The following is a 26,766-nucleotide window of genomic DNA, read 5'->3' as shown; positions in this document are numbered from 1 at the left end:
TCAAACTGTTATATGAACCCAATATCACACTTGTAGCAGTGCAATATGGCTGAATATCGGCACTGGTGGGCACTCGGTCTGCAGCCTCAAGTCAACACACACTAGTCTGATCTCACGAGGAAACATAAGTTTTTTATGTTTTGTCAGTTTAGGGGCTAATTCGTACAAATTCGTACGAGTTCAGTTGTTCAAAAATGTACGATTTAAAAAGGAGGTGTGGCACCTAACCCCAACCCTCATTGGGTGATGAGCAAATCGTACTAAATTATATGAATTAGATCGTACAAATTCATACAAATTAGCCACTAAATCAAAAAGTGACAAATTGGCTTGAGATTGTGTTGGATATACAGCAATATATGGCACTATGTGATATTGCTCATATATAGATATAAAGTATATATTACACAAACTGTCCTATATAATATAATATGATATAATATAATACACACCATTAGTTAGTTGTACATATGCAGAGTTATGTAAAAAGTAGATTTATAACATTTTAAATATTTTCAGGTAAATTAGCTTGAGTATTTTATATTATATACCATATCATTTTGAACCATTTATCTATTCTGATAATTATTTATTCATTAATTTTTGCATTGAAACTTGCTACTTATTTCAAACTATTGAAACTTTGCAAACAAAATTGTACACGAAGACAAACATATCAAATATAAAAATGTTTAATTAAAATAAAATGTTATATTATAAATTGTACTAAATTATGAGCAGTGTACTAATTAGGTTTTATAAATAAACCGAAAAAACTGAATAAATAATAATCACAAACTTGAATATAATTTAGGTAATATTTATTTGATCTACATAATACTGTAAAACATGCTACAGGACATTATCTACATTTGTTCACAATAATACTAAACAGCACAAGCACTAATGAATGTAATCTTCTGTGACATTTACCTGTCAGTGACTGCAGTCATGTGCACAGCCGACCATCATAATATCCATACAAAAATCAGTTTTCAGATGAGCAAATGTATTTACTGTATACTTCCTCGAGAGCAAGATGAAGTGTGCAGGGACTCAGTTTTGAGTTCACTAGTTCTCTAGTACTGCGCAGAAGCACAATTGGTTCGGTTGGTTAATCTGCACAAAGATTAAGACAAAACAAAATCCGCAACAGCCAACCACTGGCGGGATATTGTTGCGTAAATCACTCCAATCTGCCAGCCCACTGAGACTGAATGAGGCTCAGATGAGATTATTTCACCCAACTGACTTCCATTCAGTCTAGAAATGTATTTCAATATTTTTAAAATAAAACTTTTGTATTTTCATTTCTACAAATGTCATTTTTGTGCATTGTTTAAAAAAAAACTACAAAATATATATACATTTTAAAAGACTAGCTGTAATATTGCACTTAACCCTTGATCTTCTGAAACCTAAACTGCATCACAAACCAGTATGCAAGTGTGAATGCAGATATAATGTGAATTCAGTTTTGCTTCATTAACTATAAATAAACTGTGTTCTTCAGCAGTTCAGCAGTTGAGTATGAATTGGTTTGGATCATCATTCACTAAGCTGACAGTGGGAAAGGTCACTGGGGAACACATGAGCTGGATAAGGCTTATGCTCAATACAATACTGCATACATTACTATAGTAGATACTATAGTAGACACAGGTCCTCATATATATATATATATATATATATATATATATATATATATATATATATATATATATATATATATAGATATATATATATATATATATATATATATATATATATATATATATATATATATATATATATATATATATATATATATATATATATATATATATATATATATATATATATATATATATATATATATATATATATATATATATATATATATATATATATGTATATAGATATACATATCTTGTGTGTGTGTTATTTAATAGACAATAGACAATCTGTAAGGGTTTATGTGCATAAATTTTATAGTAATGCATGTTTTTTCTAATTGCAGGGTAAATGCACTCAGTTTCCAGTGAAACTGCTCTATCTAGTGGTGACATCGAACAATAACAAGTGAAATGTGTTCATGTGGTTGTTACTTTGAAATTATTGACACTACAATTGGATATTTTAACTGTTTGTTGCAACATTTCAGTCTGTTACAAATGTTAACAATTATGCTTTTAATAAAGCATGAAGATATGTAGCCTACTAATTATATTAAATTATAATAATAAAATATTTTATATAGACATACTCAGGGGCGATTTAGTGATTTTGGGGGCCTAAGCAAATCCAGCTATGAGGCCCAAAAGTATTAAAATGCAACTTTTGTACTAGATTTTTTATATATTTATATAAATTTTACTTTTTAAAAATAAGATTTATACTTATATCACTCAATCTACTTTTCTACATCCTTTTCTACATTCTACATATCTTAATGCAAAATAATAATAACATGTAAACAGGGGTGGATTTGGTGATTTGGGGGCCCTAAGCAACTCCAGCCCTAGGGCCCAGGTCCTGAAATGCACTCTTTCTACTTTTATTTAATTTTATTTATTTAGCTGTTTTTTTATGTCACTTAATCTTCTTTTCTACGTTTTATCTTAATGCAAGCTCTACATTTTAAATGATTCGTTTTCTTAAAACGAATTTACAACAAAGAGTACTAAAAATATATATATTTTACAAATTTGAGAGCTGGATTGCTCCAGTGGTGGATATTTTATTTTAATTATAAATATTTTATATTATATCTACATAATATTACATTATTATAAAAATATTATGTGTAATTGTTTATTAAATTATATTTAATGATGTAAAAATTTTATTTGTTTGACTCATATACAAAATATGATAGAAAACGATGTTATATTTAGTTTATAGGTATAATTGACACTTCTAGATATTTTCTTGGGGCCCTCAGATGTCCTGGGGTCCTAAGCGGCCACTTACCTTGCTTATTGGTTAAATCCGCCCCTGCATGTAAAGCATAACATCTTCTAAAACCTTTGAAATTATTTGTTTTCTTAACATGAATTCACAACTAAAACTTAAAAGAGCTATTTCGCTTTTAAAACTAAATCTTTACTGATTTGACTGCTGGACTGGTCCAAGATTGAAGGTGGGGGACACAAATTAAAATGTTTAGAGCCTCACTGTACAAAATATGATAGAAAACAATGCCATATATATAATTTAGTTATAATTTTTACTTCTAGGTATTTATTTGGGGGCCCTCAGATTTCCTGGGGCCTTAAGCTTAGTGCTTCAAAGGTTAATAAGCTTAACCTTGCTTAGTGCTTCAATCCATCCCTGGAAAAACATGTAATATGTAATTATATATATATAACTATATCATAGATAAATGTGCACTATTATATTATATTATATTATATTATATTATATTATATTATATTATATTATATTATATTATATTATATTATATTATATTATATTATATTATACTATATTATATTATATTATATTATATTATATTATATTATATTATATTATATTATATTATATTATATTATATTATATTATATTAGGGGCGAAGCATTGGCGCAGGTAGTGCTGTCGCCTCACTGCAAGAAGGTGTGTGTGTATGTCTATGTGTGTGTGTGTGTGGATGTTTTCCAGAGTTGGGTTGCGGCTGGAAGGGTATTCACTGCGTAAAAACGTGCTGGATAAGTTGGCGGTTCATTCCGCTGTGGCTACCCCGGATTATTAAAGGGACTAAGCCGACAAGAAAATTAATTAATGAATATATTATATTATATTATATTATATTATATTATATTATATTATATTATATTATATTATATTATATTATATTATGCATTAAAGGTTTGTCAATGTTTATAATAGGTAAATAGATTATGTTTTATAGTTTATTACAAAATAAACAATGTTAAATTTAATTTATTGTACATTTTAATAATAATATATATGTATTTTATTTATGTAACTTTTTATTAGCTGCATCATGTTTATTTCGAAAACACTATTGAAAAAATGAGCAAAATAACCTTAAATGTTAATTTAAGATAACTTTCACGTTCACACCTTTTTTAACTGAATTTGTTTTGAAATCACATCAAAACGAGCTATATAAACTTGATAAAAGTCTTAGGAAAGCTTAATAAAAGTCGAGTTGATCATCTGATACAGTGACAAAGGCGTCAGCTGAGCGGAGATGCTGCTGATGTCACTCTGCTAGTCGCGCATACAAACGACAACACAGCAAAAGAGGGTACATTTACACTTGTAAACCAGCTAATGCAACATATTTGTTACAAGCTCAGTGTTTACATATGTTTAATGTTGTATTCAAAAGCCTTGGGGTGTTAATTGTGTCGGTTTGTCGTCATTTTTTTTAGCGTAAAGGCGCCGCAAACGCAAAGCTAACGTTAACTCTGAAACTAAGAGTCGAAGTTCGACCGTGAAATTAACATTAATGTAAAACATAGGCGATATTTACACATATATGAGTTTTAATATATATGTAGAGCATGTTTTAAGTGAATTGTTTTGTTGTTTTAGATTGTGAGTTTCCTAGAGGATGGCGTTTGTGAAGAGCGGGTGGCTGCACAGACAGAGTGAGTGTTTATTACATTTATTATTTACACCAAAGTCTTTCGTTTTCGTTGTTTTGTGCCTTTTATTGTAGTATTTGTGGGTTTAGTTAATCATATCAAAGATTAAGTAGCACTTTTATTATTTACATTTGCTTTCTGGGAACTCATGAAATATAAATGAAGTGTAAGAAACCTTAGGTTGAAATGTTTTTCAAATGCACAAATACTTTCTTTTCCTCTTTCTTGGCGTGAGTTATCTTGGCATGACTTCTTTAAGGAAGTTAGTAAACAACTCCTAACTGAACTCGAGCTTACTATTTATCAACGTGGAAAAAAACTACAATAAGTTATAGTAAGTAGGGTACTATTGTGTTTTTGAACCATACTGTATTAAAATATATGGTCAAACTGTACATATTATAGTATTTGCAACACATTGTTAACGACTGCTACAGCATAGCCTACTCTTATTAACTATAGTGAACTGATAAACTGTAATACAAATTGTGATGAATATTGTAGTGAAATTTACCCTATAGAAAACTGTAGCATTGCGTAACTTGTTTATATTACATATGCTGTATTTGCAATAGCAACTTTAAAATTAACAAAACATAATAATTTAAGTATTTTACTACAGTATTGTTAAAAAACACTTTATGAAAATTTTATTTTATTTTTTTTAAAATTTTATAGGTCTTTCAATGTTTTTTTCATTGTTGTATAATTTATTATAGAATAAATGAGTAAATAGAATTCGGTGGATTTTTAAAAAGTTTACAATACATAGTTTAAAATTATGTTGTTTTGTATATAAATTATAAGTATATTTCTTGAATCATTTATTGTGTAATTGATTGATTTAATGTATAATTGATAACTTAATAATAAATGCATGAAATAAATTGTATGTATAATGATAAATTAATTATTATGAATTGCTATTATGAATTAATATCAAATATTTATAAATACATTTTTATAATTTAAACATACAGATTATAAAATGTATCATTAAATAAAGAAATTATATTTGTTTAAAATATAATTAAGACAGTTTTATTTTAATATTTATATGAATTAAGTTTATAATGAGCACATACTATAAAACATACAAGTAGAATTTGATGCATACATGAGTACAATTATTCATAAATATAAATTAATTAAATAAATAAATACAGCCTGTCTCTGACCAGAGTTGTCTCCTCTCAGGCACCATCTTGCGGCGCTGGAAGAAGAACTGGTTTGACCTCTGGTCAGATGGACGTCTCGTCTTCTACGATGACCAGCAGCGGCGGGACATGGAGGACGAGATCCACATGAAGGTGGACTGCATTAACATCCGCAATGCCAGTGCTTGTCGAGGTCAGTCTGAGACACACACCAGTCTCCTTCTGATCTACAAAAACCTCAGAAGTACAAGCATGCTCAAAAAATTTGCTAGTTTAAACTACTTATTTAACATGCGTTGACACAATTGTAAAGTTAGTTTTAGGACAACCTAATTCTTTTATGTTGAATCCACTTATATTTGTACAAATGATTAGGTTAACATAATTGATTTGTGTTGGGACAATTTGTTAATCAATTAGAAAATACAGAAAACTACTGTAGTGCCCTATGCAATCCATTTAATGACAAATTCTTTATTCATTTTCATTTATTTTAATTGTTTTATAATTTTCCAGCTGAAAACATTTTATGAATTGTAAAATAAAAGCATGTTCAGTTGCAACAATTTATAAAGTTATTACACAGTAAAAAAATCAAGTCATAAATGTTTTTTTTTTACATTATTTTAACATATTTTATTTAGTTAGTTGTGTTTTAACAAATGTTTTTTTTTAGTTATACAAAGTTTAACTACAAAGCTTTTAGTCAGTTTAACTGATGTGAGTTGGGATGACTAGTAAAGTTTCAACTGAAACATTTTAAGCAGTTTAATTTCAGTTTTAAGCAACTTAGGATTCATATAATTTTTGTTCTTTAGATAAACTAATGCCTAAAATTTTTACATATTACGCTGAAAAAAATTATTCGAAGATAATTCCTTGAATTTACCAAATTTTTTTAAGTTAAGTGGTTGTAAACAATTTGTTTATGTTGAATTTAAATAAGTAAATTAAGTTGAACGTTACTACATTTAATTTGTTTGTTTTAATTCAACACAAATAAGTTGTTTGCAACAATTTTGCAGAAAAAAAAATTCAGTGTACATATTTACATATTTTTACAGGTTGTATTAAGGATGCTGGAAAATCCGTGTATGAATTATGTGACCGTATCCTTTCTTATATAAAACTGTAAAATGCAGATGAAGAGACTCATGTCAGCTCTGGAAATAAAGTTCATGTTTACATCCTCAAAAAGTAAGACTGTAAGCATGTCAGATTTTGTGTAGTAATCCAAACTGCGCTATTAATTTAAACAAACACACAAAAACTAACAGATTTTGTATTTAAATTGTTAGAAGCAGTTTGATAATTACAGACACTTATTCAAATCACGATTTTATTAGGTCCACAGCACTACTTTACGTTTATTTCTCCAAATACAATGCAATACATGTAATTCAAACATATGACTGGATTCTGCAATTTGTCCACGTTTTTAACACAGCAGAAATCATAGTGTCCAACTGAAAAGGGTATGTATTGTTTATCTGCAGAGCTCGCTCCTCCTGAAGGCAAAGGCAAAGACTCGCTCCTGCAGATTGTCTGTCGGGATGGTCGAGTGATCAGCATCTGCGCAGACAGTGCAGACGACGCGCTGTGAGGACAATTTATTATCGTGTTTTATGAATTGTGCTTTATTATACAATTTTATGTTACAAACTTAGTGTGTTTTCTTGTAGGGCTTGGACAATGGCTCTCCAGGATGCAAGGCTTAACACTGTGAGTTACACAATTGCATTATGGGTGGGGAAAATGCATGCTTGTTTACTAGGGATGTAACAATATACTTAAAGAAGTGATTCACACAAAAATGAAAATGTACTCACTATTTAATCGCACTCAAACCTTTGAGTTTCTTTTTTCTGTTGAACACAAAAGATGTTTGGAAGAATGCTGAGAACCACCTGTAACCATTGACTTCCATAATAGGGAAGTCATTATTAAGTTACAGGTTTCCAACATTTTTCAAAGTATCTTCTTTTGTGTTCAACATAAGAAAGAAACTCATAAAGGTTTGAAAAGAGTAAATGATGAAAGAATTGTAATTTTTGGCTGAACTATAGCTTTTACTCGCTATTCAATTTGCGAATTTGATTTCATGATTAGATATTTCTCCTGATTTATTTATTTTTTACATAATGAGATTAAAGATATTATAGAGTCAAAAGGGGTCCTTTTATTAAGCTATTGCTTCCAAATTGAAATATAACACAACTAAATGTACATTTTAAATCAAACCCCGAATCAAATCAGTAAGATACACAAATAAAATAAGTCTCTTAATACAAATAAAAAAATAGGGCTTTGCCTGTGTTCGTTCTTATTTATAATCTAGCGTTTCTCAACCACGCTCTTGGAGGACCACCAACACTACATGCTTTTAATGTCTCCTTTGTCTGTTATGCTCATTATAGGTTTTTCAGTCTCTGCTAATGAGCTGATGATCTGAATCAGGTGTGTTTTGTTAAGGAGACATGGAAAATGTGCAGAGCTGGTGGTCCTCCAGGAACATAGTTTAAAAACTCTGCACTAGAGGGCACCACAGCAATTTGATCATAAACCGAACAAAAATGCATTTTTTTTTTCGTCTAAATTAAACTATAATTTCAAAATCTGAAGCAAACACAGAATCTCCTGACTTTCGTTTTGTGAAAATGATTGGCCTGCTGCTTAAAAATTAGAGGCATATTGACTCTCTGCCAGCAGGTGGCGCTTGCGAATGCCAGTAATATTTATAGCGTTTCTTGTGTTGCATCAATGCACTTTAATATTTATCATTCAGAGGCAAAACAAACAGAAAATACCATGTAAACAATTCTAAAGACAGTTGCCACCAGATTCTTTTATATAAACTTCAATTGCATCGTAATCGATTTCCATCTTAACTGAATTGAATGTTCACATGTAGATAAGTACACGATCAGTTTCAGCTGCTGAAATTCATCGCACAGTTAATAATTATGTCTTATTCAGAATAAGGTAAATGACTAGATTACCAATGTCCATGTACACATACTTAATAAGTGCGTTCAGTCCAAAAAGTCATAATCAATGCATGTAAACGCTGTAAGTTTCACGCTGACATGTTGTAATACCATTTATTTATTAAACATGACAAGTGACATAATGCAACATTTTCTGCGTTAATTTTCCTTGCCACAATGGAATGAACCACCAATTATTCTGGCATATGTTTTACACAGCAAATGCCCTTCCAGCACTGAGAGTACAACCAACTCACACCAGGAGTTACATTCTCAAGTAAACCGCAGTTTACAAGAATAGCTCCACATATTAATCTGTTCTTGTAAACACAATTTACTCGCACCAGGTTATTGGTTTGCATGTAAACCAGGAAAACTGGATATTAACATGTTTTGTGAGTTATCAAGGTGTTGGCATGCATGTAAACGTGCTCAGCATTGTGTTTTGTAGGTTGTGGCTCCTCCTCAGATGGGTTTTGTGGAGGATCCTGTGGCATCGGCTCCTCCACCATATTCTGAGCTAAACCCAACTCCACAGGTATTTGTGTAATTTTTTTATTTTTTTATTTTATTGAAGATATCCAGGTTATTTGGTTGCATGTGTTTTTGTTTTGGGTGTCCTCATTGTTTGTTTATGGACTGCTTTGACTACAGAGAGCTATTGAGGTCAGATTACATGTACAAGCAATGACTGAAGGTATATTGGCTGCTATAAAAGTGTTATCAGCAAGAAATAAAGCACAATAAGGCCAGTGAAAGAAAGAAAAAACTGCACATGTAATTTGTTATTTTGATGTTTTGGCCATCAATAATTTTCTTTTTCTAAATGTAATATTTTTTTATTTTAATTTAATTTAATTGATGATGTTATATATCAGAAAAAATGCTTTTGTTTTCTTAATAAAAGATGTGATTACATTTTTATAGTTGGGAATTTTTTTATTAAAGTTAAAACAATAAAATAAAACAATATAAATGTAAAAGTTTTAAATGCATAAAATATTAAAGTACTAAAAATCATCAGTAAAATAATCATGAAATGTTTTAATTTCATAATATTTCAGCATTATAGATTAACAACAAAAGGTTTAGATTCAAATAGAACATAATTTAATAGCTTTGAAAATGTTTATGTAACAAATAAAAAACATTAAAATGATTAAAATATATTTTAAAAAATGCATAAATATTACAAATTCAAATGTATAATATAGTAGATTTATAATATGTATAAATAAACCTTTTTAGCCAGATGGTATTTATTTTACAACATAATGAATGGAAATAAATGATAAAAAAATCATAAAATAAATTATCTAAATAAAATAAATATGAGCATCCAATGATACTATGCAACTAATCTCTCATCTCTGATGATTTTCTCATTGATGCAGGTCTTTTATCCTGATGGTTATGGCGGTTACGTTCCTCATCCTCCACCATATGCGACACAGATGGTTTACTCAGCCGACGGGCAGCAGTATGCAGTCGCCTACCCTTATCACTATCAAGGTAACCCTAAATGGCTTGACATTTGTCCTAGAGCTGCACGATTAATCATTAAAATGTGCATTTTTATTCAGTGTTTGATGTAATCTCAACTAAAACACAAAATCAGGGCAGGACATAGTAGCTCCTCCCTTTTTAAAAAACAAAACAAAACAACCAATAGTGTGCCGTTTACATCACAGCTGTGCCAGTCAGATGTATTTTTCCCCTCTGGGCTTGCCGTAGATCAACGCTGTTTGGCAAACGTTTATTAATTTTTTTATATTTGCAAGTGTTTTGGTGAACACTCGGTTTGAACGCTCTTTGACATGAATAAATGATCGATTTTACCATGTAGTGATGATTAATAGCGTTTCTTCTAACAATCAACCAATGCTGGCATAACATAATGAATCAACTTGTAGTTTAGCATTTTATTCCCCCAACTTTATAATAATTGTAATATCAATTATTTGAATGTTTATGTGTCTATTTATTTATTAATTGTTTTTTATACAGGATTTTTTTGCATTTATTTATTTGTTTGCTTATTTTATTAATTGTTTTTGCAGGTTTCGTCCTCCATAGTTTAGGTGAACTCTCGGTATGAATGCTTTTTTATCTAAATAAATGATACATTTTAGCATGTAATGATTTGCATTTTTTTTCTAACAATCAACCAATGATAGCATAAAGACCACCTACTGATGATTGATACACACCCTCATTAGCATGTTGAGCTGAGGAAAAGTAAATACGGAACTACGTTCAAAAATTAATAAACGTTTGAGGTGGTGATGGATTTAGCATTTTTTTTATTCCCAATATTTGTGTTGTTTATTTAATTATTTTTCTGCATGCATTATTATTTATTTATTTATTGTTTTATTTATGGAGGAATTTGTGGATTTTTTTTTTATTTGTTTGCGGATTTATTTATTTATTGTTATTTATGCAGGAATTTGTGGATGTATTTATTTATTTGCGGATTTATTTATTTATTGTTATTTATGCAGGATTTTGTGGATTTATTCATTTATTTATTTGCGGATTTATTTATTTATTGTTATTTATGCAGAAATTTGTGGATTTATTCATTTATTTATTTGCGGATTTATTTATTTATTGTTATTTATGCAGGAATTTGTGGATTTATTTATTTATTTGCGGATTTATTTATTTATTGTTATTTATGCAGGAATTTGTGGATTTATTCATTTATTTGTTTGCTTATTTATTGTTTTATTTATGCAGGAATTTGTGGATTTATTTATTTATTTATTTTTATTTATTTATACAGGAATTTGTGGATTTATTTATTTATTTTTATTTATACAGGAATTTGTGGTTTTATTTATTTATTTGCGGATTTATTTATTTATTGTTATTTATGCAGGAATTTGTGGATTTATTCATTTATTTGTTTGCGGATTTATTTATTTATTGTTTTATTCATGCAGGAAGTTGTGGATTTATTTATTTATTTGCGGATTTATTTATTGTTTTATTTAATCAGGAATTTGTGGATTTATTTATTTGTTTTATTTTTATTTATTTATACAGGAATTTGTGGATTTATTTATTTATTTTTATTTATACAGGAATTTGTGGATTTATTTATTTATTTGCGGATTTATTTATTTATTGTTATTTATGCAGGAATTTGTGGATTTATTCATTTATTTGTTTGCGGATTTATTTATTTATTGTTTTATTCATGCAGGAAGTTGTGGATTTATTTATTTATTTTGCAGATTTATTTATTGTTTTATTTATGCAGGAACTTGTGGATTTATTTATTTATTTGCGGATTTATTTATAGTTTTATTTATGCAGGAATTTGTGGATTTATTTATTTATTTATTTTTATTTATTTATACAGGAATTTGTGGATTTATTTATTTATTTTTATTTAAACAGGAATTTGTGGATTTATTTATTTATTTGCGGATTTATTTATTTATTGTTATTTATGCAGGAATTTGTGGATTTATTCATTTATTTGTTTGCGGATTTATTTATTTATTGTTTTATTTATGCAGGAAGTTGTGGATTTATTTATTTATTTGCGGATTTATTTATTGTTTTATTTAATCAGGAATTTGTGGATTTATTTATTTGTTTTATTTTTATTTATTTATACAGGAATTTTTGGATTTATTTATTTATTTTTATTTATACAGGAATTTGTGGATTTATTTATTTATTTACGGATTTATTTATTTATTGTTATTTATGCAGGAATTTGTGGATTTATTCATTTATTTGTTTGCGGATTTATTTATTTATTGTTTTATTCATGCAGGAAGTTGTGGATTTATTTATTTATTTGCAGATTTATTTATTGTTTTATTTATGCAGGAATTTGTGGATTTATTTATTTATTTATTTATTTATTGTTATTTATACAGGAATTTGTGGATTTATTTATTTATTTGTTAGCGGATTTTATTTATTTATTGATTTAATGTTTTATTTATGCAGGAACTTGTATATTTATTTGCGGATTTATTTATTTATTTATTGTTTTTTGCAGGTTTTATCCTCCATAGTTTAGGTGAACTCTCGGTATGAATGCTTTTTGATGTGAATGAGTGACCTATTTCAGCATGTAGTAAAAGCTTTTTGAAGGGGGTGTGGCCTGTCAGATACTAGAGAGCATTGATTGGTCAGAAAATATGACGAGAAACAGAATTATTCAGTCATGAAAAAAAAAATCTTAATACTGCCGAAAGTGACCAACCTCAAACTTTGAATGTTTATTCACTTTAAAATGTAAATGTTGTCACTACTTCAAAGCACATAAGCTTATAGATTAACTTAAGACTAATATGTTGATACTTACACCTAAAAAACGTACATTTTGATTTCACTGGGACTTTAAAAAAATTGTACTCCCATATTCCTGTATTACCCTGATTGTGTCTGGAGTGTCTATTTTTATTTATAGAATTTGTTTTTATTCATAAATTAAAATATTTAAACACAACCAAGAGATATAAAAGATAAATATAATATATATATTTAGGAAATTATATTATATTATTTAAGGAAAATACAAGTTACATTTAACTGCATTCTTACAAAGGGAAAGAGGTAAGTAAATTACAATAGTTAGAAGTGTATGAAAATAAATGAATGAATTAAGAGAATTACAGCAAAGCTATCTAAATCTGATTGGAGTCAAATATTTTGATCATCATTTCTTCTTCGTCTCTATCAGGTGGATTCACTCAGCCCGTCAACCATGTGATTGTTCAGGAGCGCCGGCGCGAGGACACGGGTGATGTGGCTCTGGGCATGTTAGCCGGCGCTGCTACTGGATTAGCCCTCGGCTCTCTGTTCTCCGTGTTTTAATGACCCCCCGGGTAAACTTGGCTAACCTTTACTCACTTTGCGCCTCGAATAAAACTCACAGCTCGGATACTGTAGCAAGGCCGCGGTTGCATTCACTTTATTGTTTTCATCTTCCTACCAAAGCTTATGTATTTCCATTAGGCACCGACAAAGGTGTTCGCTTTGCTAATGTAATCCGTGACTTCTAGAGATGTACACTAAAATCTTGCCAGCTAGTTTTGAGATGAGAGCAATTGGTGTGACTTGAGGATCAGAAGAACACTGAAGCGTCTGAAAGTGTTTAGAGTTTTGCTAACAAAGTTCCTGTGTAGAAATGATACATAGCCTGGTGATGATTAGCAAGCAGTTCGGGTTTTTCTGTTAGTTCCTGTTATAGTAAACATTCAGTGTTGCTTGCTGTTGCAAATGTAGAATTTTGCAGTATGAAACGTGTTTGGGACTGAACTTTGGAACGGAATGGGTCAATTTGATGATTGGAAAATGAACATTTTGTCAAGGTTATAGTTTTTTAGTTGACAGAGTAATAAATATGTTTGTGATATTTAAAAGGAATAGCTCTCTCAAAGCTCAAAATTCAGTCTCATTCAGTTTTTTTGTTTTGTTTTAGTAAGTAATTTTTCAAAAAAAAAAATTGAGAAAGTTAATTAAAATCAAAATTAAGCTGAAATCTGTTTTTTTCACAATATAATTTTTTTCTTTCATAGTTTAAATGGAGGTTTTCTCAAATTTTCTAATTAGTTTTCTCAATTTAGTTTCTCAAATTAGTTTTCTCAATTCTCAATTTGTTTTCTCAAAAATTCTCAAATTAGTTTTCTCAAAATTACACAATTTTGTTCTCAATTTTGTTTCTTCAAATTCAATTTTCTCAAAAATTCTCAAATTAGTTTTCTCAAAATTACCTAAACATTAGTTTTCTCAAATTCTGTTTTTTTTTTTTTTTAATTCACAATTTTTTCACAACACAATTCACAACAAAATTAGTTTTTTCAAAAATGAGTTTTCTTAAATTAAAATCATTTTTGTGTTTTATATTTTATAATTGGCTTTTTGGACAGCAAACTTGAATTATTCCCTTTAAATGTAACAATTGACAAACATTTAGTTGAAATCTGTTTTTTATTAGTATTATCAATAAAGATGGACTTCCTCGAAAAAATGTTTTTTGCATTTTGCTAAATAGCTTGACTTAAAAATCATGTTTATTTCATGTTTATTACTAGATGGTGATGATGATGACAAAAATGTAATTTTCTCACATAATATATTATCAGAAAGCTCATTTGACAGGGAAAACTGATGATGCTTCTTGATTACGCTACGTGTTATCCAGCAAAGAGATTGTCCTTAAATCCAGTGCACTTTTTTCCTATTATTTCTCCATCGTTTGCCTTCATTGAACTTGTGTATTGTTTACTTGTACTCAAGTGTTAAAAAGAGTTTTTTCCCTTTTTTGTGGAGACTTTACACTTTCTTTGTGAAATTATTTAATGTATGTGATTGATTTTTGTCTTTTTATGGGTAAACCAGTTTTTCATATTAACTGTAAAATATGATAAACTAGCACAAATATTCTTCATAATGTTTGTTATGGGACGTGAAAAGGGAACCTTCAGGGAAAAGTTGGATAGACTTGGGAGATACAGTTGATGGAGATGCAGTTTCTGTCACTTTTACTCACAGGTATATATGATTATTTGACATTGTTGTGTTTACAAGCTGTAACCGGTGTAATTATGAGTGTTTACGTAATAGTAATCATAATTGCAGGGTGCATTAAAATGGATTTCAGGTCATGGTTTAGTGTTTAATGGACCCGTGATTCAGAAAAATGACATTTTATCATCTGAGATCATGTTTGGTGTTTAAACGCTTTCTAATGTGGTTTCTTGATTTCAAACCTCCAAACACATCATTTACATGTTGCTTTATCAAATGTAACATCATAATAATTGGTGCGTTTATAAACTATTAAACTGATCAAATAAGATGTGATGCGTGTGGTCAGTTTATTTATGTAAAAAAAAACATGAAACATTAATCTTCATTTTCAAATAAAATGTTAATATGAAAAAAAAACATACAGCCCAAATCAGAAATATTTGAGAGTATGAATTCCCAAATAAAATAAAGTAGTGATTTCCAAATTTACCTTGTGTATTTCATGGCAGACTCTATGAACAAATATACAAACAAAATATTTTATGTATTGTCTGGTTAACTTCATTTCATTTGTAAATATACATCCTTTCCTGTCATTCAGACCTGCAACACATCCAAAAAAGGTTGGGACAGCTGCAATTTAGGACTAGTAATTATGTAAATTTGGTTAAATAATGATCTGATTTGAAACAGGTGATGTCAACAGGTGATTATAATTATGATCTGGTAAAAAAAGCTAGATTAAAGAAAGGTCTGGTCCTTTAGGAGCAAAGATGGGCTGAGGATGGCCAGTCTACCAACAAATACATCAGAAAATGATTTAAAAAGTTGTAAAACAATGTTCCTCCATGTAAGAGAGGAAGACATTTGGATATTTCACCTTCAACAGTGCATAACATAATTAAAGGTTTCAAGGAATCAGGAGGAATTTCAGTGCGTAAAGGACACGGGCACGAGTCTAAGCTGAACAACCGAACATAACAGAATTTCTTATCCCTCTGGCCGCACGCAGCCCTCGTCAAGTACCATGATATGTAGCTACATCCACAGACGCCAGTAAAACTGTACTGTGCCAAAAGGAAGCCCTATGTTAACATTGTCCAGAAGGGCGATCGACAACTTTGAGTTCTGAGGCATTTTGGATGGCCCATCATACGATGGAAACGTGCATTGTGGTCAGGTGAATTTTAGGTATTTTTTGGGAGAAATGGAAGAAACCACTTTCTGCACACATTATAAAATCCTGGCTGCAGAGGAAAAAGATACAGGTACTTGACTGGCCTGCCTGCAGTCCTGACCTGTCTCCAACTGAGAATGTGTGGCACATTTTGAAGCGCAAAATGCAAACATGAAGGCGCCGTACTGTTGCCCCCCTTAAGACAAAGTTGATAAATAGTTAAACAAACATCAATAAATACACCTGAAGTTATTAAAAATACCACTAATATAAAGATAAATATTAAATAATTAAGCAATAATTATGTTAAAAAAATTACCTCAACCAAAAATTAAATTTCAAATGAGACAGAAATATTGCAAATCTGTTTTTACAATCAAATTTTTTTTTTATAAAAGACATCAAAAAGCATGTTGTTTTGTAACATTTATTGTTTTGACAGTTTGACTTTTTCTTACACAGACAAAAAACAAAAAAATGCAAAAAAAAAAAAAAAACATTTAAACTTTTCAAAGAAATATCTGAAGTCCAAAATGCAGAAAAAACAACTCTCCAATGAGCAAACATGTACTTTTTAATCTAATATGCCATATTTATTTGGTTGTGACTGCAATTTCTCTGATAAGAGCGTTTAAAATGAAAACATGCTATTAAATTAAACATCTGCAGACTTGAAGACAATCCAGCATTAACAAAATAATAAAAAAAGAAAAACTCCGTCTTATAAAATATGCAACAAAAAGAGACTGTTACCTGACGTCATAACATTACCAGGATGAAAAAGCAGCTGTTTGTGTTGAAGTGAAGCTGCAGGCAGAAGCACCGCTGGAGTTCAGTCTCCATTCAGCAGGATTTAGTGCATTTATTTCTCATGAGCTGGAAAACTCTCCATTGGCTCATCATCAACTCTCTCCGTTCATCAGCGGCAGACGCAGGACTCGCAGGATCCGCTCGCTCTTGGTTAGATCGCGCGGCAGCTCGTTGTTCTGGACAATTGTTCACAAACAACAGAGTCATTTAAAGAGAAATCTGCATTCATTATCCGTCTGGACATCCAAGTTAATGGTGAGTTTTTTTTTTTAATTCTGTAGAACACTGAAGAGGATTTTTAGCTGAAAATTTGGGCCAAACAAACCCAGTGCATGGACAACGCACAATTAATACCCAAGATAATCAGTGATGCAAACGGTAGACATAGAGTTAGTAATGTTGTAAATATTATCCAGTTTCTTGCACAGACTTATCATTTTTTTTCATAAGACCTCAGAATGCACATACATATTTTATTTTCTCTGTATTTGTTTTTATTTTGACTCTTGATGGGTTGACACCAGATGTGAAGCATCGCATTACTTGTAAGATGTTTTAACCCAAATTTTTGGTTTGAGTTTAACTTTCGAAACTTGGGTGAAAGACGCAATTGAGATGAATTCCGCACATTCTCAGCAAACATATTCCAAATTTCACGTCATTCACACCACCCGTCATTATTTCGCCTGTTTTCGACTATATATTTAAATTACATGAGCAAATCCTAAATTTAAACCCAACTTTATGCTTCGTCTACACTATTCTGGATAGATAAGGTCTAAAAATGCTCCACGTCCCCACTATTGTTTTCAATTGATTCCCAAAATTTGGTCGTCCTCACTAAAGTCTAAAACTCATTCTTCCATGTGCTCCACATGCGTTAAGATGCTTTGAGCTGCATCATTTTAGCCTGGCATTTATTTGCGTTCTGGCTCTTTAAAATGTCAAGCAAAAGAGTTTATATACAAAGCTCCATGAACACTTGTGCAACAGTGTCTTCTCTTCCAATCTATTCTTCAAAGTCAGGTAAGGACCTGCATTTACTATTGTCAATATGATGTACCGATACATGCAAATAGAGGCAAATTTCCACTGGGTGGCGCAAAGGTGTAAATTTAGCTTCTATTGTGTCTTCCGCACAAGTTCAAGCTGAATATTTAGTGTGAGGTGAAAAAAATCCTGTGAGTAATCAAGAGCTAGTGATTCAGTGCATCGCATCTGGTGTGAAAAGAGCACCCTGTGTCAATTTTACTTTTTTTTTTTTTTGGTTATGCTGCATTCACACCAGAGGCAGAAGAAGCATCAAGCCCGAGTGATTTATATTATAAGTCAATGCAAACAGGCAAATAAACACCCTGCGGTGCAATACGCGCGAATGATGTGGCGAGATACACACGAATGTTGCCGTAAACGCGAATGGCATAACGCGTTTGAATCGCTCAACGCGCATTTCGCGCGAATCGCTCAAGTTCGAAAATCTGAACTTCAGCCAATATTTGGACTGGACAGCGGACTAAGCTGAAAAGAAAATGAATGAACGAATAAAGCAAATAAAACAAAAACACAATAAAACAACTATTATTAATTATTAAACAACATTATGCTGACCGTGTTTGGTAAAGCAGGATCAGCGTTTGCCTTCAGCAGAAGATCAACAGCTTTCAGACTCCCACCCATAACTGCAGCATGAAGAGCAGTGGAGCCGTTCTGCACACACAAACATACACAGTTATCGTGTGTTATTAAAATTAGAGGACTTATTTTTGAGGCACTTTTGATTCATTTGTGCACCTTGAGGATGCCGAGTGAAGGAGAAAACTTGAGGAGCTCCTCCATGACACTGCAGTGACCTTTATGAGCCGCTTTAAAGAGAGCTGTAGACCCGTCCTGAAACACACAAAAGAGAAGAGACGTGGAGTCTGGCAAACACCTCATGCATTCATAATATACTCCCTGTTCCATCTGACTGAACAGTTTGATCCTGAGTGGAGACTATGCGAAAATATAAATAATTAATTTCATTACAAAATAGAATAAAATGAGCTGAATAATAAACATTGCGTACAAATATAATCAAATAATAAAACAAACTAATAAAATTAATAAGCCAATTACAATATTTAAAATGAAACTGAAGTAAATATTAATAAAAACAATGTTAAAAAGTTATATTAATACATTATAAAATGTAATAAACAAACAGAAAATACAATATATATTTTTAATTATATTACATCAATAAAATAATTCATTAACAGAAATAAATACTAATAAACTAAACAATGAAAACAAGTTACCAATAGTTAAAAAATCTATTTAACAATAAAATACAATAAATGACTTAAGCAAAGTTAATAAATTAAACAATTATAGTAACAAATAAAAAATGTAATCACAATTAAACTGATTAAATAAAATTAAAATCTCCACAGTTTGTAGATAAAACTCCAGATATATAATGCTAATTTGAATATACAATAACTAATATAACAAAGTAAACGATGAAACCAAAAATCAAACAGAATTAAGTAAACTGTTATTACATAATAAATTAGAATAAAAATAACAAATTTAATTGAACTAAAAATAAAATGCAAATCTAAAATATTAAATTCAAACTTCACAACATAGATATGAATATAAAGCTGATGTGAACATAAAAAACTAAAGTTTTCTACATACTTTTCTGTCTGCATCTCTGTCTGCACCTCGTAGCAGCAGAACTTTGACGACCTCGCTGTGTCCCATCTGAGCCGCCATCCAGAGTGGAGCGGTACCATCCTAACCATAAAAACAACACAGAGAACAAGATAAACAGCAGGTTTCCCTAAACGCAAACTATCAAACATGAGTCATGATCATGAAGCAGACCTCTCGAGGCTGATTGACTTTAGCTCCCGATGACAAAAGCTGTCGAATGAGGTTCACGTGACCCTCCTGAGAGGCCAAAAACAGCGCTGTCGCACCATCCTGAAACACAAAAAGAGGTTTGGCTGAAATAAAATAATTTATAGTTAATAGTTTATATAAATTATAGTTTATAGTTTGAATGTACAAAAATACATTTTTATGGTTAATTTTTATTGCCCTTTTTAGATTTTTCCCAATAAAAACAAGTCACTGTTTTCCAATGACTTACTCAATTAATCGAACTTGCCTAATTAACCTAGTAAAGCTTTTAAATAGCATTTTAAGCTGAATACTAGTAAATGTACTGTCATCATGGCAAAAATAAATAAATAAATAAATAAATTGGTTATTAGAAATTAGTTAAAAAAACTATTAGGTTTAAAAATGTGTTTCATTCTCAGTTAAATAGCACTATGGAAATATTTGGGAATTTATTTTAAAAAAAATCACTAAATTCTAATCCTTTTGGCTTTAACTGTAATTGTTCTCATCTAAATTTGTATTTTTAAAATAATAATAAAAGTAAATCTTTAAAAATATACACATAATTACATATAAAAATAGTAATCACATTAAAATAATGTTACATTGATTCAAAAAAATCTAATTAAAAAATCAAACATGCTACAGAATGAAAGAAAACAAAATGAAAGGAATCAATGAATTTATTGGAGTATTACATTATGTGAAGTTTTTAGACTAATTTCGAGTGGAGCACGTGATATAATTGACAGCAGCTGGCCACCTATCTACACTCATTAGTTAGCCAATCAGATCTATCCTAACCCACTATAAGTAGCCTAGCTAGACATTACTCCCTTATCTTCGTTTTCCGAAGAAACCCCCCATCCACCCCTTTCTCCTCCTTTTCTCCTTTACAAAAAGGGGAGCTCTCGAGAACCACCTGATCTCGTACTCCCCTCACATGCTCTATGGACCTGGCGGGAGCCCTGGGCTCAACTATCTCCGAGCTCAGGGTTCTCTCCTGGGACAGCATGCCAAACCTGCTTACAGCTGTCAAGCAATATCTAAGTGTGAACTCTTGAAATTCTATTAAATATAAACTATAACAACAAACACTGAATCACCAGCAGAAGCACAAACTAGTCTGGCAGGAGCTCTGCCTTATGGGACAAACAGACAGACGGACACATAGTTCGCCATATAGACAGATAGACAGACAGAGATGGAGACAGATGCACATATAGGTGGACATACAGACAAAGTCAGACATGCATATAGACAGACAGACATACATATAGATAGACATTCAGACAGATAAACAGACGGACAAACAGACATATAGTCAAACAGACATGCATGTGGACAGACGGATAGATAGACAGAAGGATATATAGACACACATATGGACAAACAGACATATAGACAAAGACATATAGACGAAGGGAAATATAGACAGACGGATAGATATACGAATGAACATAGACAGATGGACATACTGTATAGATGGCCATATAGAAATATATGGTCAGACAGACATGCACACGGACAGATGGACATACTGTAAGGATGGGCATCTAGACAGACAGACATATAGACGAACATACAGACTGACAGACGGACATATAAACAGACAGACATCTAGATAGACATAAAGACAGATAGATGGACAGACCTAGACAGATGGACAGAAACACGTATGGACAAACAGACATATAGACAGAGGAACATACAGACAAACATAAAGACGGATGGACATATAGACAAATCAACAAACAGATATATAGACAGGCATGCATATGGATAGACAATATAGATAGATGGACATATAGCTGAAAGGACAGACAGACATACAGATAGATGGACATATAGCCAGATGGACGGACAGAAGGACATATAGACAGACATATGGAGAGATAGAAAAACGGAAGGACATGTAGACAGACAGATAGAAGTGTGTTGACTCACATTGAGCTGGTCATGTACATTGGCGCCGTTTTTCAGCAGAGTATCCACCACTCTGGAGTGACCAAACTGACAGGCGGCGCAGAGAGCTGTTCCTCCATCCTGACGAAACATGAGCACATTCACTCACAGTCAACTACTCGCCCAAATCCACTATAATTCATCCATAAAAACACCCAGGAGGCCTTGAATAACACTGAGAAACCATATTTTGCCACAAATGTGTTTATTGTCATCATGTTTGATCAGCAAAACCATTTTACCTTATTTTTACTAGCAATAGTAATAGCTGGATGTCTTTACTCCTGTAATGCAGATTGTTTTGCCCTCTCGCTAAGTTATTATATTACATACAGTATGTTCTCACCACACCCTGTTTATAGTTGAAAACAAATAGGAAAGATAAAACTTCACTGTAATGATACAAAACTCTTGTTTTCTCTCTCAGTGGATACATAAGGAATATTGGTCACTCATATGGTTTTTCGCAGTAAACACCAGGAATTATCACCCATTCATATTACCATACAAACATATTAAATATTACAGTACGGTAGGGAATAAAACAGAAGTTATGTGGAGGAGCCAAACAGCTTAAACAGCTAAAGTATTAAGCTTAACTTTATTTTTAAAATGAAGAATAATAATGATACATCACAAAATCAAATGAAACTCTGTCCATTGTTATTTTAGTAAACAAAGACTAAGACTATTGGTCCAAAAACTATTTTGTCAACTGAAAATTAAAACTTCATTATAAATGAAAAACTAAAACCATGTGAAACTAGCCACGGTCACTGAATAAATATCGGAAAAATTAACAATATAAATACCGTAATAATTGCTTTCAAAATGAATAAGCACTCGTTCTGTGACGGAAACTCTGACTTGGTGCTGTTTAGAGAAACACCAGTAGATGGCGCTTTTTAAAGACAAACACATTTTCCTAATTTGCTTAAAAATGTAAGCCAGCCATTGATACTGATTTATTTATTTTTATTTTTGTATTGAATTTAAATGGGTTCAGTGCCTGTTTGAAATCCTATTATAGCACTTTTCTTGCTAAAATAACACCAAACTTTTCTCCAGTCGACACTGGATGTGTTCTTTTTTTATACTAGAATTACTAAAAATAAAATTAAAAAGTAATACATCAAAACTAAATAGAAATCTGTTCGCAAAATAAAACTAAGTAAACCCAAACTAGCAAAGCCAACGAAACAAACTAAAACTACATTAAAACTACTATAAGTATTCGAGTTAAAAATGTGAAACTATAATAACCTTGCCTCTCATTTCGTTTTTGCCATGTACAGCTGGATTGAAGCAGCTAATATTAATTTACAATGACAAAGGGCAGAGGGTTGCTGAAGAACTACTGGGAGATTTTAGCTGCTGTCTGGGCTTTCACTGCCTTTCTACACCTTCCTTTCTTCATGTGTTCAATACTTATTCCCTGTGTCATTTCATTTTATAACACATACCTTCATTTGTAAACTAATTAGTTTTGTTTTCATATATGGATTTCTTTGGCTGTTACCAACATGTTGACATGTTTAATACTTATTTCCCCTGCTGTGTATGGAATATTTTGTAGCGCAACTTTGTTCAAAATGATTTGCTTATTCCTCAAACAGAGAGTGCGACCCATAATTTGAAACGCACTAGTAAAAAGGTGAATTATGATAGCTCACCTTTGTCTGAAACTCAGTGGACGCCCCGAATTCAAAGAGGAGCTTGACGATCTCATTGTGGCCCTGCTGTGAGGCGAAGAAAAGGGCAGTAGAGCCTGTCTGCAGGAGAGGTGACATCATCAGTGACATCATCAATTGGCACTACAGGAGTGATAGATACTAGCAGAGAGTACTGTAATATTAGGGGCCTGTCATTATATCTGTAGATATATTTAGAGCAGACGGATGAACTTTCATGGGTTATTTCTAGGTAAATGTCAACAGAAATGCTAGAGGGGGGCAACACAGCTAAACAAACTGAATATTACATTACATAACCATCATAAAACAAAATCTTATTAAAAATAAGACTTCAGTAAAACTGCAAACAAAAAAAAAATAAACAAATAGTTAAAATTAGAAAAAAATACAAGTAAAAAAGGAAAGAAAGAAATATATTCAAGGTAAAGAAATGGAACAAAATAAAAAACACAAACAACAAATAATTAAAATACCTAATATTACATAAGAAAACACCTAATTAAATTTAAAATAATATACATAAATCCCCAAATATATAGAAATCCCCAGAAAAGGCACATTTTAACATACTTTGTTTAAAGCTTTTTTACAGACTTATCCCATGGCAGCAAATAATAAATAAATTAGTAATAATGATGATATACAGTTGAAGTCAGAATTATTAGCCCCCCTGTTTATTTTTTATTAACTAGGTTAATTAGGTTAACTGGGCAGGTTCGGGTAATTAGGCAAGTTATTGTATAACAATGGTTTATTCAGTAGACAATCAAAAAAAATGTACAGCTTAAAGGTGCTAATAATTTTGACCTTAAAATGGTGTTTAAAAAATTAAAAACTGCTTTTATTCTAGCCCAAATAAAACAAATAAGACTTTCTCCAGAAGAAAAAATATTATCAGACATACTGTGAAAATTTCCTTACTCTGTTAAACATCATTTGGGAAATATTTAAAAAAAAGAATAAAGAAATTTAAAGAGGGGCTAATAATTCTTACTTTAACTTTATATATTTATGGTCACAATCACCAGCGATCTAACCAAATAATTTAAAACAAATACTTTAACTAACCCTCCTTTTAATTCGGCTGTAATAAAAGCAGTTTTTAATTTTTTTAAAAAACATTTTAAGGTCAAAATTATTAGCTCCTTTAAGCTGTGTATATATATACATAACTTGCCTAATTACCCTATCCTGCCAAATTAACCTAGTTAAGCCTTTAATGTCACTTTAAGCTGTATAGAAGTGTCTTGAAAAATATGTAGTCAAATATTATTTACTGTCATCATAGCAAAGATAAAATAAAACCGTTATTAGAGAGTTATTAAAACTATTATGTTTATTATGTGTCAATAGAAATCTTCTCTGTTAAACAGAAATTGGGGGAAAAAATAAACGGGCTAATAATTCAGACTTTACTATGTCAAGACTCTAAATGATCAAATAAAACAACAATTAAGAATAAAAAAAGTTACATACTGTAAAATCATAACACCAATTATAATTGTAATAATCCAGGCAAAACAAAAGCTTTCATACCTCTCTCTGCAGATTAATATCTGCGCCCTGCATGATGAGCTCCCGAACACACTCATAATGCCCACTATATGATGCCACCATCAGCGCTGTGGTGCCGTACTGCCAAAACACACACTGTTAAAAAAAATCCTGTAGAATTTACAGTAACTTACAGGCAGCAGTTCGCCATTAACTTACTGTAAATCAATTACAGCAAAAATACTGTATTTGCATTATATACAGCAGCATTTATCTTGCTCTATATTTATTTATAGAATTGTATGTAAAATATACAGTATATTTCACAATGCAACTTTAAAATACAGTAACGTACTGTGTAACTGTCCTACAGTAAAATACAGTTCATTTTACGGTTAAATACTGTGTAATTTACAAAAATCGTTAACAGTGCATTATCATATGAGATTAAAGTTTGCGTGAACCAAAGGTTGCAGTTTGTTGATGTACTTCCAACATAAACAGTATATTGAGTAGGGATCGGAGCTTTTGAGCAGCATTCCCTTATAGCAAACTTACAGTAAAAGGGGCGTGGCTTAAAATATTAAGGCTGAAGTCGTCAAACTGACATCATCAGAGAAGAATGGCTTCTCAAACGTGGAAGCACATGTTCAGACTTTGATTTAAGATTACCAAAACCAACTTTATTTTTCCAATGGATTAACTTGTACAGATTAATTGTTCACCTAGAGAATAACAATGTGCGCTAGCAAAATACACATCATAAATTTTGATTTCAACCCCCCCCCAAATGAGAGTACGGAGCTTCTTTTTGCACTACGAGTGAAAGGAGAGCCTCATACAGCATCTTTGCAGTCGACATCCACTCGGCCGCTGTTCAATAAAAGCTGAAGCAGAGCCAAGTTTCCTTTCCTCGCTGCCCAAAACACAGCGTTGGCGAGCGGAGTCTCCTTCTGTCAGACATACACACACAAACAAACAAACACATGATCACACAGATAGCACTGTCAGAGCTCACTAAAACACATAATGTGCTGTTTATTTATTTCAAAGGTCTGGCGAATTAATTACGAAATAAATCTGCCTTCTAGTTCCTATAGTCTTTCTGAGAGTCAGCAACATTAGTAAAGTAATGTTGGGGAGTATTATAACATTAGGGTTTTGTTTATTATTAAAAAAAAACATGCTGATTAAAAAAAACACGATTATAAATACATAATAAAAGCAAACTAAAATAATAAATTAAGTATAAATAAATTAAATTAGTATAATGTAATAGAAATGTAATTAAATAAGACAATAAATAAAAATTTGAGAAATAAATAAAATAAATATTAAAGAAAAAAGACTGAATTAAAAAGCAATAAATTATAATATATAAATAATAATATATTTTGAAAGGGTGGCACGTTAATGAGCATAGCCGTACATTTATACTTCTGTGTGCTGATTGTGTTGCTCAATACCACTTTCGAAACGCTAGCTGGCAGT

At 31.0% G+C, this 26,766-nt stretch overlaps 3 protein-coding genes across 16 annotated transcripts in view; 1 reads left to right on the top strand and 2 right to left on the bottom strand.

Annotated features, from left to right (window-relative positions):
• si:dkey-121a11.3 overlaps positions 1–1,154 on the bottom strand; it is a 32,890-nt gene extending 31,736 nt beyond the window's left edge. For 6 of the 10 annotated variants that reach the window (XR_015521830.1, XR_015521833.1, XR_015521836.1 and 3 more), the window contains exon 1: positions 934–1,154. The gene's annotated coding sequence lies outside the window, so the exon portion shown is untranslated. The remainder of the gene's footprint in view (positions 1–933) is intronic. The other 4 variants (XR_015521831.1, XR_015521834.1, XM_087304146.1 and 1 more) reach the window with 2 other exon arrangements.
• Positions 1,155–4,171: 3,017 nt separating this feature from the next.
• plekhb2 (pleckstrin homology domain containing B2) lies at positions 4,172–15,571 on the top strand. Of its 4 annotated transcripts, none has more exons than XM_087302050.1 (9): positions 4,172–4,252; positions 4,543–4,598; positions 5,793–5,945; positions 7,249–7,351; positions 7,435–7,474; positions 9,191–9,277; positions 10,134–10,251; positions 10,800–10,831; positions 13,451–15,571. In XM_087302050.1, the coding sequence occupies exons 2-9, from the start codon at positions 4,562–4,564 to the stop codon at positions 13,478–13,480; spliced, it is 600 nt and encodes a 199-aa protein (XP_087158176.1). In that variant the 5' UTR covers positions 4,172–4,252; positions 4,543–4,561; the 3' UTR covers positions 13,481–15,571.
• Positions 15,274–26,766, bottom strand: part of ankrd29 (ankyrin repeat domain 29) — a 14,329-nt gene continuing 2,836 nt past the window's right edge. The window contains exons 2-10 of one of the 2 annotated variants that reach the window (XM_087302745.1): positions 26,118–26,228; positions 25,318–25,416; positions 23,761–23,859; positions 22,070–22,168; positions 20,102–20,200; positions 19,913–20,011; positions 19,022–19,117; positions 18,839–18,937; positions 15,274–17,406 (exon numbers count right to left, since the gene is read on the bottom strand). In XM_087302745.1, the coding sequence (XP_087158871.1) occupies positions 17,323–17,406; positions 18,839–18,937; positions 19,022–19,117; positions 19,913–20,011; positions 20,102–20,200; positions 22,070–22,168; positions 23,761–23,859; positions 25,318–25,398 (756 nt within the window). In that variant the 5' untranslated portion in view covers positions 25,399–25,416; positions 26,118–26,228 and the 3' untranslated portion in view covers positions 15,274–17,322. 2 annotated transcript variants of the gene reach the window in all.

This window comes from Danio rerio, chromosome 22 (genome assembly GCF_052040795.2).
Source record: "Danio rerio strain M-AB ecotype USA chromosome 22, GRCz13ab, whole genome shotgun sequence".
Lineage (NCBI taxonomy): Eukaryota > Metazoa > Chordata > Actinopteri > Cypriniformes > Danionidae > Danio > Danio rerio.
Note: the sequence above shows the minus strand (reverse complement) of the source record. Positions and strands in the feature narration are given on the sequence as shown.

Excerpts from the sequence above, each read along its gene's own strand:
- plekhb2 (XM_087302049.1), top strand. The coding sequence starts at position 4,562 with ATGGCGTTTGTGAAGAGCGGGTGGCTGCACAGACAGA. Across the intron at positions 5,946-7,248 it reads CAATGCCAGTGCTTGTCGAG|AGCTCGCTCCTCCTGAAGGC; the intron begins GTCAGTCTGAGA and ends GTTTATCTGCAG. Across the intron at positions 7,475-9,190 it reads AGGATGCAAGGCTTAACACT|GTTGTGGCTCCTCCTCAGAT; the intron begins GTGAGTTACACA and ends TGTGTTTTGTAG.